This window comes from Cucumis melo, chromosome 4 (genome assembly GCF_025177605.1).
Source record: "Cucumis melo cultivar AY chromosome 4, USDA_Cmelo_AY_1.0, whole genome shotgun sequence".
In the NCBI taxonomy this organism is placed as follows: Eukaryota; Viridiplantae; Streptophyta; class Magnoliopsida; order Cucurbitales; family Cucurbitaceae; genus Cucumis; species Cucumis melo.
Window position 1 is genome coordinate 4,962,214 of NC_066860.1, and position 12,411 is coordinate 4,974,624.

The 12,411-nt window shown below is 36.2% G+C and overlaps 1 protein-coding gene across 3 annotated transcripts; it reads left to right on the forward strand.

The window, feature by feature from the left end:
* The first annotated feature begins 229 nt into the window (after nt 1-229).
* On the forward strand, nt 230-5,779 carry LOC103503924 (pentatricopeptide repeat-containing protein At3g09040, mitochondrial). Of its 3 annotated transcripts, none has more exons than XM_051083195.1 (6): nt 246-3,451; nt 3,785-3,892; nt 3,982-4,074; nt 4,572-5,004; nt 5,100-5,232; nt 5,421-5,779. In XM_051083195.1, exon 1 carries the CDS (start codon nt 402-404, stop codon nt 3,327-3,329), a length of 2,928 nt encoding a protein of 975 aa, XP_050939152.1. In that variant the 5' UTR covers nt 246-401; the 3' UTR covers nt 3,330-3,451; nt 3,785-3,892; nt 3,982-4,074; nt 4,572-5,004; nt 5,100-5,232; nt 5,421-5,779. The 3 variants fall into 3 exon arrangements, with proteins under 3 accessions (XP_008466537.2, XP_050939152.1, XP_050939153.1); XM_051083196.1 differs by having other exon boundaries at nt 4,572-4,657; nt 4,774-5,004; nt 5,100-5,779; XM_008468315.3 differs by having other exon boundaries at nt 230-3,451; nt 5,100-5,779.
* The last annotated feature ends 6,632 nt before the right edge of the window (nt 5,780-12,411 follow it).

A 12,411-nucleotide genomic window follows, 5' to 3' on the forward strand; every position in this document is an offset into this window, starting at 1 on the left:
TAATTCTAACAAGTATATGATTGAAATTGTTTAAAGTTTGAAATTTAGGAATGAAATTGTATGTATAAAAGGTATATTAAAATTATTTTAGGTTTATGTTTTAAATTGTTGAAATTTAGGAATGAACGGTAGCGAAAAGATTGAAGTAATATGTGGTTTATGGTTATCCTATTGTTAGGATAACCTTTTTAGTTTAAACCTATAGAAGGAATATTAATAACTAATCAAACCTAATCAAACTTATTTATGTTTTAGAGATTTTAACATGGACGGGACAGAGTATAGAAAGGAAGTGGCCAATTACTTTAGTTGGAGATACTCTCGTTTGTTTAACGCATTTGTTTAACGTTCGTTGGTTTGTATGTCTACGGGAATTGTCATTTCACAGCGGTTTCCACCCAATGTTGCCACAATCTCCATCGAATTCGATTCCGAATTGCGTTCCTAACCAACAATTAGTCAAAATTCTCAGTCCCCATTCAGAATTTCTACAAATTTGCTTGCAGCACTGCCGGAGAATCCAAGCCCACAACCTGTTCAACGAAAAGCCTAAAGCAGTTCTTCAAGCATTGAGTACTGCAAAAGTCATCCATTCAAAGAGTTTGAAAATTGGAGTTGGCCTCAAAGGGTTGCTAGGTAATGTCATTGTTGACCTTTATGTCAAATGCGGCAATGTGGACTTCGCTCAGAAGGCCTTTTCCCGGCTAGAGAAGAAGGATGTATTTGCTTGGAACTCAGTGCTTTCTATGTACTTGGACCACGGGTTATTTGCAACTGTTGTTCAATCTTTTGTGTGTATGTGGAATCATGGGGTGCGGCCTAATGAGTTCACGTTTGCGATGGTTTTATCAGCTTGTTCTGGATTGCAGGATATTAACTATGGTAAACAAGTCCATTGTGGAGTTTTTAAGATGGGGTTTGGGTTTCGGTCTTTTTGTCAAGGTGGGCTGATTGATATGTATGCCAAATGTCGTAATCTTAGAGATGCTCGCTTGGTGTTTGATGGGGCACTTAATTTGGATACTGTTTCATGGACAACCTTGATTGCAGGGTATGTTCGAGATGGTTTCCCTATGGAAGCAGTCAAGGTGTTTGATAAAATGCAGAGAGTTGGACATGTACCTGATCAAATTGCGCTTGTCACTGTTATAAATGCCTATGTGGCTCTTGGTAGGCTTGCTGATGCTCGTAAGTTGTTTACCCAGATTCCCAATCCTAATGTTGTCGCTTGGAATGTGATGATTTCGGGGCATGCTAAGAGAGGATTTGCCGAGGAAGCTATTTCATTTTTTCTTGAATTGAAGAAAACTGGCCTAAAAGCCACTAGATCTTCTCTAGGAAGTGTTTTAAGTGCAATTGCTAGTTTATCGATGCTTAACTATGGCTCAATGGTTCACGCTCAGGCAATTAAGGAAGGGTTAGATGATAACGTGTATGTAGGAAGTGCGTTGGTGAACATGTATGCGAAATGTTCAAAAATGGATGCTGCCAAACAAGTGTTCAATTCTTTAGGTGAGAGAAATATCGTCTTGTGGAATGCTATGCTTGGAGGTTTTGCACAGAACGGACTTGCCCAAGAAGTGATGGAATTTTTCTCATATATGAAACGACATGGTCCTCAGCCTGATGAGTTTACTTTCACTAGTATTTTTAGTGCATGTGCCTCCTTGCACTATCTCGATTTCGGTGGTCAACTTCATACTGTTATGATCAAGAACAAGTTTACATCTAATCTATTTGTTGCAAATGCATTGGTAGACATGTATGCTAAATCAGGGGCTTTAAAGGAAGCAAGAAAACAATTTGAGTTCATGAAAATTCATGACAATGTTTCATGGAATGCAATAATTGTGGGGTATGTGCAGGAAGAGTATAATGATGAGGCTTTCTTCATGTTTCGAAGAATGGTTTCCAATGGGGTTCTTCCGGATGAGGTGTCTTTGGCCAGTATAGTGAGTGCTTGTGCAAATGTTAAGGAGTTTAAACAAGGCCAACAATGTCACTGTCTCTTAGTTAAAGTTGGTTTAGATACAAGCACTTGTGCTGGAAGTTCCCTCATTGACATGTATGTGAAGTGCGGCGTTGTTTTGGCAGCTCGTGATGTCTTTTATTCTATGCCCTATAGAAATGTTGTCTCCATAAATGCTCTGATTGCTGGCTACACCATGAGCCACTTAGAGGAAGCTATTCATTTATTTCAAGAGATCCAGATGGTTGGACTTAAACCTACAGAGGTCACATTTGCTGGTCTTTTAGATGGATGTGACGGAGCATTTATGCTGAATCTTGGAAGACAAATTCACGGTCAAGTTATGAAGTGGGGTTTTCTATCCAGTAGTGAAATGGTGTGTGTCTCTCTTTTGTGCATGTATATGAACTCCCAAAGATTTGCAGACTCGGAAACACTCTTCTCTGAGCTTCAGTATCCAAAAGGTTTAGTTGTATGGACTGCTCTCATTTCAGGATATGCTCAACAAAATCACCATGAGAAGGCTTTGCAATTCTATCAACATATGCGATCAGACAATATTTTACCCGATCAAGCAACATTTGCCAGTGTTCTTCGAGCATGTGCTGGAATGTCTTCTCTACAAACTGGTCAAGAAGTTCATTCCCTTATCTTCCATACTGGCTTTAACATGGATGAAATAACCTGTAGTTCTCTTATAGACATGTATGCAAAATGTGGTGATGTCAAAGGCTCTCTTCAAGTTTTTCATGAAATGCCACGTAGAAATAGTGTCATATCTTGGAACTCTATGATAGTTGGACTAGCAAAGAATGGCTATGCAGAAGAAGCACTTGAAATATTCAAGCAAATGGAGCAACAATCCATCATACCTGATGAAGTGACATTCCTTGGTGTTCTTTCTGCTTGTAGTCATGCCGGGCGAGTATCTGAAGGCCGAAAGGTATTTGACCTGATGGTTAACAATTACAAGTTACAGCCAAGAGTTGATCACTTAGGGTGTATGGTAGACATTCTTGGGAGATGGGGTTTCCTTAATGAAGCAGAAGAGTTCATTAACAAGCTTGGATGTAAAGCAGATCCAATGCTATGGTCTACTTTGTTAGGAGCTTGTAGAAAACATGGAGATGAAGTTAGGGGGAAGCGTGCAGCTAACAAACTAATGGAACTGAAACCACAAAGTTCTTCATCTTATGTGCTGCTGTCTGGCATATATGCTGAATCAGAGAATTGGAGCGGAGCTGATTCTTTAAGGAGGGAAATGAAATTAAAGGGTGTGAAAAAGTTGCCTGGATATAGCTGGATTGAACCGGGAAGAGACGTACAAGGCAGAGGAGCTGTCAGGTCAACTGCCGGTTAGCTTTAAACAGTATGCTGGGTATGTTGACATAGATGTGAAAAATGGGAGGAGTTTGTTCTATTATTTCGTTGAAGCAGAGAAGCAGCCAGAGAAGAACCCTCTCACTTTGTGGCTCAATGGAGGTTTCGTAACTTCAATTCTCTATGTCTCTAAATTTCTCAATTCTCTGTCTCTCTAAATTTCTAATCTGAAGTTTGTTTCAAATCAGTTTATGTTGCTTAGATGGTCCAAAATTTTCATTCCATCTGTCAATTTTCTCTTGTTGGGACTGTTCAATTTTGGATTTTCTACGACAACGAGTGCCTTTCCATATTTAAATCTAATCACATTTTGAATTTGAACTTTCTTTATTTAGTTATTCAAATCATGTAATGCTAATTTTTGTTGATTATTGGTGGATTATTGTCATTAGGAAGAGAATTTGTGATTGAAAAAGTGAATCATTCTGTGGTTAGGTCCTGGTTGTTCTTCTATTGGTGGAGGTGCTTTTACAGAGTTGGGTCCTTTTTATCCCAGCGGGGATGGAAGAGGCCTCAGGAAGAATCCCATGTCTTGGAATAAAGGTAAAAGAGGTTGCAGTTGAATAGACTCTAAACTGTATCATTGAATTTCAAGTTTGAACCGACTGAGTTTTGTTTTGAATCATTTGAAGCTTCAAATCTTCTCTTTGTTGAATCTCCTGCTGGAGTGGGATGGTCATACTCAAACACAAGTTCAGATTACAACTATGGGGATGCCTCAACTGGTAAGGGAAATCGTCGGTTTCACAATTTCAAGTGTGTTTAGATGATTTAGGATGTTTGGTTCATAAGTGTTTGTGTCACTCAAGACTCAAGTTACGAAGTTGAGTGTTTATCTTGTGAGTTTGTTTACTTTAAGGTTTGAATTGTTAAATTCTGGAGGCCGAAGTTGCATATGTTTTTTATGAATTGGTATGAGAAGTTTCCATCATTTAAAAGCAAGGCGCTGTATCTTACTGCCGAAAGTTATGCAGGTTTGTTAAATGTGACCTAGATCAAATATCTTTTTCGGTGATAAGCAAGTGCGGGAGCTGATAGCTTATTGTATTAACTTAAATTTCTTGACTTGAAGCGTAATGGAAAATGAATCTTCATGGAGTGTCATTTGAAGGAATCAGTAGTTCGTTAAAAACATTTGATGAAATTAAATTCAGATTGGGAATTTCTCTTTCCTAGTGTAGTTTGGACAATTATTGTTAATAGTTTCGCTTTTATTACACAGGGCTTTACATACCACAGTTGGCTATGGCTCTATTGGATCATAATGCAAAGTCCAGTGGTTTCAAGTTCAACATCAAAGGAGTTGCTGTAAGGAATAGTAATTTGATAATTCAGTTTCTTTTAGATTGGGAACCCTCTATTGAAACTCGATAGAGATGTTCCAGCAACATATGAGTATTTTTGGTCGCACGGAATGATTTCAGATGAAATTGGCATTACCATCATGAGTGAATGTGATTTCGAGGATTATACTTTTGCTAGTCCTCACAATGAGTCACATTCATGCAATGAAGCCATATCCACGGCGAACCAAGTTGTTGGAAATTACATGAACAATTACAATGTGAGCTGGAAATTACATAAACAATTACGGTTTCATACTTGACGTGTGCCATCCATTTATAGTGGAGCAAGAGCTACGGTTGAGGAAAATGGTATCGACTACATCTTTGTAAACTTTATTTTTCTAATCCGTTCATGTTGAGTGCTTCAATTGCTGTTATCTCAAGTCTTCATCTACTTTCTGCAGGCTTCGAAGATAAGTTGGGGGTTGATGTCTGCATGACTATGTAATGAAAATTCTACTCCAACCTTCAAGAGGTTCAGGAAGCCCTTCATGCCAACGGTACCAAATTACCTTATCATTGGTCGATGTGCAGTCCGTAAGTTATACTTGTAGATGCATTTGTTACTTTTAACTTTTATGATACTCAAAATAGTTGCTTTTACAAAAGAAAACTCATTATCTTCCAATTAGGAAAAGAACTCATTATTTGCTGCTTATGTTCAACCACTATACGTTGCAAAATCCTTTTCGGGAACTCTAACATTTTGTGAACTTGATGGACAGTGTTATAAATTACAGCAACACTGACTGTACATCAACATACATCTGCTGCTTAAAAGGATAATCGAATTTCAAATCCCAGTTTGGGTATTCAGTGTAGTTGGTTTGTTGATGTATAAGTTGTGACGTGACTTTGTAAACCTAACTTCTGTTGTACCCTTGTGGGATCACGAACGCTCGCCCGTGAACTTGCACATGATCTAAAGTTCAAAATTAAAGTCCCATATGGCTACTTCAACTTTACTAGGAACCAGTCTACAAAAAGAGTCTTGGAGATGAGATTTACTCATGTCTCAAGTTCTAATCTCATCTCCATGCTAATGTTAACCTTTGGAGATCTAATTTACTTATGTTGGGATTTATGTCCTAAAGCCTTATAATTAATTTGTTGGTTAATTTAACTATTAAATATGAAATATTAATTGTCGATTAAAAATTCAAAAGAACCATATGTAGTTGATATAGACATGGATCATTTTCTAGAAATAACAATAAAATATATATATATGTATATCATAGGGATAAGGTTGAGCAATTTATCATGGTGACATCACGAATACAACTCACTTTATGATAGTTATAAATTGTTCATGTGAACATGTGCGAGCAATAGCATCTTATATAAAGAGTTTGTATAAGACCAGGTTATAAAATATAATTAATCTCTTTTTATAAATTCGTTAATCGATGAAATCAATGTTGTTGGAATTAGTGCTTTATAGTTATATTTCGTAAGTGCATACTATTTAGGTAAATTTTTATAAATATAACAAACTACTGAAATATTTATGGTCAGTGTAACAAAGTCCATAAAGTTAGTCATTTTTTAAATATTTCAGGTTTGACCTTTCGTCTTTCTCTTCGCTATGATTTTTTTTCTATCGTCTTTCTTCATTTCCTTTTTTTTTCGCTGCGATTTCTTTCCATTGTCTTTCTCTTTTCCTCTTCTTTTTTCTTTACGCCGTTTAGATTTGGGCAACCAAATCTGATTTCTTTTTATTTTTCTTCTTTTTCTCTTCTTTTTTTTCGCTGCAATTTATTTCCATCGTTTTTCTTCTTTTCCTCCTTTTTTTTATGTCGTTTAGATTAAGGTAACCAAGTCTAAAAGATCATATATAAAGAATCTTGAAAAAAATCGTTTAGATTGAAGTAGCCAATTCTAAACGATCGTGTACTAAAAGAATTAAAAAAAAAAATTGTTTAGCCAAATCTAAACGATTATGTACCAAAGAATGTTAAAAAAAATAAACGAACGTGTAAACAAATCTAAACGACCGTGTACCAAAAGAATCTTAAAAATTTTCGTTTAGCCAAATCTAAACGACCAAATCTAAACGATCGTGTAACCATATTAAACGATAGAATTAAAAAAAGATAAATCGTTTAGATTTGACTATCTAAATCTAAATGACCAAATCTAAACGATCGTGTACAAAACAGTAGCAAAGCTAAATGATCATGTACCAAATATATTACCGTGTTGTTAACGGCATGGTTCACGAGACATTTTTAGTATTTTCCCATTTTGTGCCTGTGGGCTTTTTTCGTTTTCGAAATTATTCCATGCAGTGTAAATATTTTTTTCGTTTTGTTATATTTTTTAAAGGATCTCTATTGTTTATCTAATAAAAAAAGATTGATTTTCATAAATATAACAAACCGACAAAATATTTATGGTCAGTATAACAAAATGAAAAAGCTCATGAACTTGGTCATCTTTTTTTAAATATTCCAAATTTGCCATTCCTTTTTATCATCCTTTTTCTCTTTCTTTTCTATGATTTTTTTTTCTTTCCATCGTCTTTCTCTTCTTCTGTAATTTTTTTGTAATTTTTATTTTATAAAACTAATATTTGGTTCAAGATCGTGTACGAAATATAAAACATCTATTTTTTTTAATTTTTTTCAAACTGTTATTTTGTTGTTTAAGATCATGTGTCAAATATAAAAGATCGTAAAATAATCGTTGAATATTGGATAGCCAAATCTAAACGATCATGTACTAAAAAATCTTCAAAAAAACGTTTAGAATTGAGTAGCTAATTTAAACGATCACATGTAAATGATCTTGTACTGAATATAAATGATCTTGTACCGAATATAAATGATCGTTTACCAAATCTAAACCATCGTGTACAAAACAATCTTGAAAAAAATCATTGAGATTTGGTTACCCAAATTTAAACTATCAAATCTAAACAATCGTGTATATCAACAATCGTGTACTAAATTTTTTTGAATAAAATCGTTTAGATTTGGTTACCCAAATTTAAACGACCGTGTACCAAATCTAAACGATCGTATACCAAAAATCTTGAAAATTTTGTTTAAATTTGGCTACCCAAATTTAAACGATTAAATCTAAAACAATCGTGTACCAGAAAATAGTCAAATCTAAACGATCGTGTACCAAAGAATCTTGAAAAAAATCATTTAGATTTGGGTAGCCAAATCTAAACGATTGGATCTAAAAGATCATGGAAGAAAGAGTATCCTGTTAAGCAAGAAATTTCGGCAATTTAAATTTTGCCACATCATCACAATAAACATTGTGATAATTAGAATTCGATTAAGTTTAGGTAATTAAGTCTTCTCATACCCAACTCAATTAGGCCCTAAATATAAAAATTGAGCCAAAGAAATAATGGCCCAAGCTCGTCAAACAAATAGCCCTGAGCCTGAGCTCACCGGAAAATAGGACCAAGCCCAAGCCCACCAAGTAAAAGGGCCCAAGCGCAAGCCGCCAGGCAAATGGGCTCAAACCCAACAAGTAAATGGGCCAAAACCCATCTAAAGCCCATGAAATTTTTCTATAACTAGAGACCTTTGCCATTCATTTGGGGATCTTTTGTTGGAGGAAGAATTGAAGCTCTTGAGAATTGAAGACAAACTTCAAAAAGCTCTTAAGACATGCAAGTTTTTATCAACCTCAAAATCATCATCTTTTGAAAGATTGAAAACTTGGAAGATCAAACTTTCCTAAAATTCCAAAAGATTGAAGCTTGAATCGACTGACAACTACAACTTCTTGAAGATCGAAGACCACGAAGTTCTAAGTTTAATTTGTACTTGAGAGAAAGCATCAAAGGAGTAAACATTAGAGATTGTATCCACTATATCAAACAATATACAAAGTTCAATTCCACAAATTACATTTCTCTTAAAATCTCGTGTGAACAGTTTGGCATGCACAGTGGGACAGTCTCTACCTTTCATCTCTTTCTCTTTTTAAAGAACATCTAAAGAAATCATGATATCTGAAGGCAACACTTCCAAAGCTCTTAGCGACATCAGCAAGCCACTAAATACTTGTAGCCGCTCAAGGGAGACTCAATCATCTAAGGATATGCCACCCTTTGAGGTCGCAAAGAATATCTGGGAACAAATTTCCAAGTCACCAAAATGTGGAATTGTAATCAAAGAAAATCCTGTGATTGACAAACACAACTCGTCATCTAAGCGCTCAAACGAGAAGGTGCCTCATCCAAATATAAAAAGGTGATTAACGTGGATACAAGCAAAGACAAAATGACAGAGCTCAAAAAGAAGGTTAACATGCTCATGAAGGCTGTTGAAGAAAGTGATTTTGAGATTGCATCGTTAAAGAATCACATCGAGAGTCGTGACACTGTTGAATCAAGTCACACACACGTTGTCAAGAATATTGACAAAGGGAAGGCAATTATGCAAGAAAGTCAACCACAAAATTCGTTCTCAATTGCATCGTTATCTGTTCACCAGTTGCAAGAGATGATTGCAAACTCCATCAAAACTTAAATTAGTGGACTTGCTCAACTTTATCTTTCTATTCTAAGCCATATTCGAAGAGAATTGACAATCTAAGAATGTCACATGGATACGAGCCAACCAAGTTCCAATAGTTTGATGGAAAGGGCAACCCAAAACAACATGTTGCTCATTTCATCGAAACATGTCAAATAGTTCATCCGAACTCTCAAAAGAAATGTCTTCGATCGGTACACCGACCTGGAGCCTGAATCTATTGATAGTTGGGAGCAGCTTAAAAGAGACTTTCTCAACCATTTCTACAGCACCCGACGTATTATTAGCATGACAGAGTTAATTGCCACCACGCAGCGAAAAGGTGAGCCAATCATTGATTATATTAATCGTTGGAGAGCATTAAGCCTTGACTGCAAAGATAGATTAATTGAACTGTCAGTAGTTGAAATGTGCACCCAAGGAATGCATTGGGGGCTCATATACATCTTGCAAGGAATAAAACCCCACACCTTTGAAGAGTAAGCAACTAGAGCTCATGATATAGAGCTAAGTATTGCAAATATAGGAAACAATGATCTCCTAGTCCCGGAAATTAGAAAAGAAAAGGAAGAAGTGAAGAGCACCCAGAAGGTATCGAATAGTGCTACCAAGGAGACTATGGTCATCAATACAACCCCTTTAAAGTTTGTCTCTAAGAAAAAGAAAGTGGAAAAACTCCAAGATGAAGGCGAAAAACAATGCCCAACGTTGAAAGAGATAAGAAAAACTTTACCCTTCTCCAGACTCTAACTTACGTGACATGTTAGAGCAACTACTAGAAAAGCAACTCATTTACCTTCTTGAATGTAAACGACCTATAGAAATGGGAAGAGTAAATGATCCCAATTACTGCAAATATCATCGGATCGTCAGCCATCCCGTCGAAAAATGTTTTGTATTTAAGGAGTTGATTCTAAAATTAGCTTTGGACAAAAAGATTGAGCTAGATCTTGATGATGTGGCACAAACAAATCATGTCGCAGTAATCATTCAGCCAGATAGTCGATTGCTTGGTATAGGGAGTTTAATCCAATTTGGATCGTTGGAGCCTGTTGTTATATATTCTTCACCTGAGGCCTTACAAAATAATGACTTCTAGACTGTTTGCTCCAAGGAAGAAGAAAAGTAGGTAGATGATGCCGATGAGGGATGGACGCTGGTAACGCGTTGAAAGAAGCGCAAACAAAATTTTCTCCAAAAAGAATTCCACTCGTAACAAAAGTATAGGAGGAAGGGTAAGTCTCAAAGAAGAAAGAAAAGAAAGAATGCAAGAAAGCTTCTACCGATCATTGAAGAAAGTGAGGGATTTTCTCGACCACAACAACCAATAGCTCTGAAGGACTTCTTTCCTAAAAACTTTCTAATGGAAATCATCTTGTGCCATACTATCAATATGACTGAGGACGACGCTTCCCCCTCAAATTCAATGGAGGTAACACCGAAGCCAAAGGATTTGTTTTCTTTAGGCATAAATTATTTGTTAACACTATCGCAAGAAGTCAAGGATACAATTATCGAGATATTAAAAAATGATGATGTCTCGACTATTGCTGCATCACCAACGATGGCGTGTGATTCCTACTGTATATCGATATCATTCAGCGATGAGGATTTGTTACTTGGGTCAAAGCTTCATAACAGACCTTTATATGTGTCTGGATATGTTCAAGAGCAAAAGTTCAATCAAATTATCATTGATAATGATTCTGTCGTCAACATTCTACCAAAGTCAACCATGAATCAATTATGTATCTCAATTGAAGAGTTATCAAACGGTAAACTGGTGATTCAAAGCTTTAATCAAGGAGCACAACAGAAAATAGGCACTGTTCGTTTGGAGATCGTCATAGGGGATTTGCAGGCAAGCACAATATTTCATGTGATCGATTGGAGGATTACTTATAAAATGTTATTATGGTGTCCATGGATACATGAAAATGGAATAGTAACCTCCATGCTCCATCAATATTTTAAATTTTATAAACAAGGAATTAAGAAGGTTGATGCTAACATTAGGCCATTTTCAAAGGTCGAGTCTCACTTTGCTGATGTAAAATTTTATACAAAAAGTGATGATGTGAGTGGAGTCATATCAACTGAAGTTCCCGTGGTTAAATGCACTTATAAGCACGAGTAAGGAACGATCACAACAAAGAAATAAAATGAAGGGGATGCACTCAATGGTCAAGAAAATGACGAACCAACGATCCAAGCTAAGTCGGAGGCGCCAGAGAGTGAAAAGATAGCAATCCCACAAGAGGAAGTCTCAAATCCCTCTGTTTTACGCTATATTTCTCTATCCCGACATAAGAAGAGAGAATCACCGTTTGCAAAATGTTCAAAAAATCTGATGATTTGAAGCATCGAGATATTAAAGGAAAATTTCACCACACCACTTACCAAGATAGATAAAGGAGAATCAAAAAGACTTGAGAAAAAGGGTGTAGAGGCATGCCTTCCAGAAATACGAACAATCGAGGGATTATACCCAAAGGCGTATAAGTTGATGGAAAAAGTGGGTTATGACTTTACAACTCGTATTGAGCTTAAAAGTGTGAAAATATTCGATGAAAGGCTTGGGCTTTCCCTCACACAAAAGAAGCTTCAGAAACAAGGATATTTTATACCTAATTCGAAAGCTGGAGTTGGATATAAGTCTTCCGAACCAGTTTGAATAGCTGGTAAAGGAAAAGTAAAAGTTGCTATTACATGTCATACTACAGTTGAAGAAAGCAAAGATTCTGAAGAAGGCGAAAAAGACAAAAGTCGAAGAAGTTTTGTTTTTTATCGCATTACTTCTTCTGTTGCACGCTCTTTAGTCTTTCAGACGTTGAGATATCGACACCAGATAACAAACATCAAGGTTCAACTTCTGGCTCCACTTAACTTTCTGCCTTACAAAGGCTAAACACAACTGCAAAGAAAGTACAATCTACAAGCCCAACTTCGGTCACAAAAGAATCTGCCTTCAAAAGGTTAAGCATGTCGGTAACAAGAGGTCAAAAGAAACCTCTTATATCCATCTCAAGCAAACCTAGCTTAGTGACAGGGCACGAGGAAATTCGAAGTGTAGTTCTGTCAAGAATGAAAAGAAAAATGTATGTCTCAGTAAATACAAAGGGTTCATTGAAAGTAAAGCAATATGATGTTTTTACTCGACCTGAGAATAATGAACCAGAAGATGAAGTAGATGTGGCAGGTTGTGACCATG

What these genes read in the sequence shown, in the direction of transcription:
- LOC103503924 (XM_008468315.3), top strand. Translation starts at nt 402, where the DNA reads ATGTTGCCACAATCTCCATCGAATTCGATTCCGAATTGCGTTCCTAAC.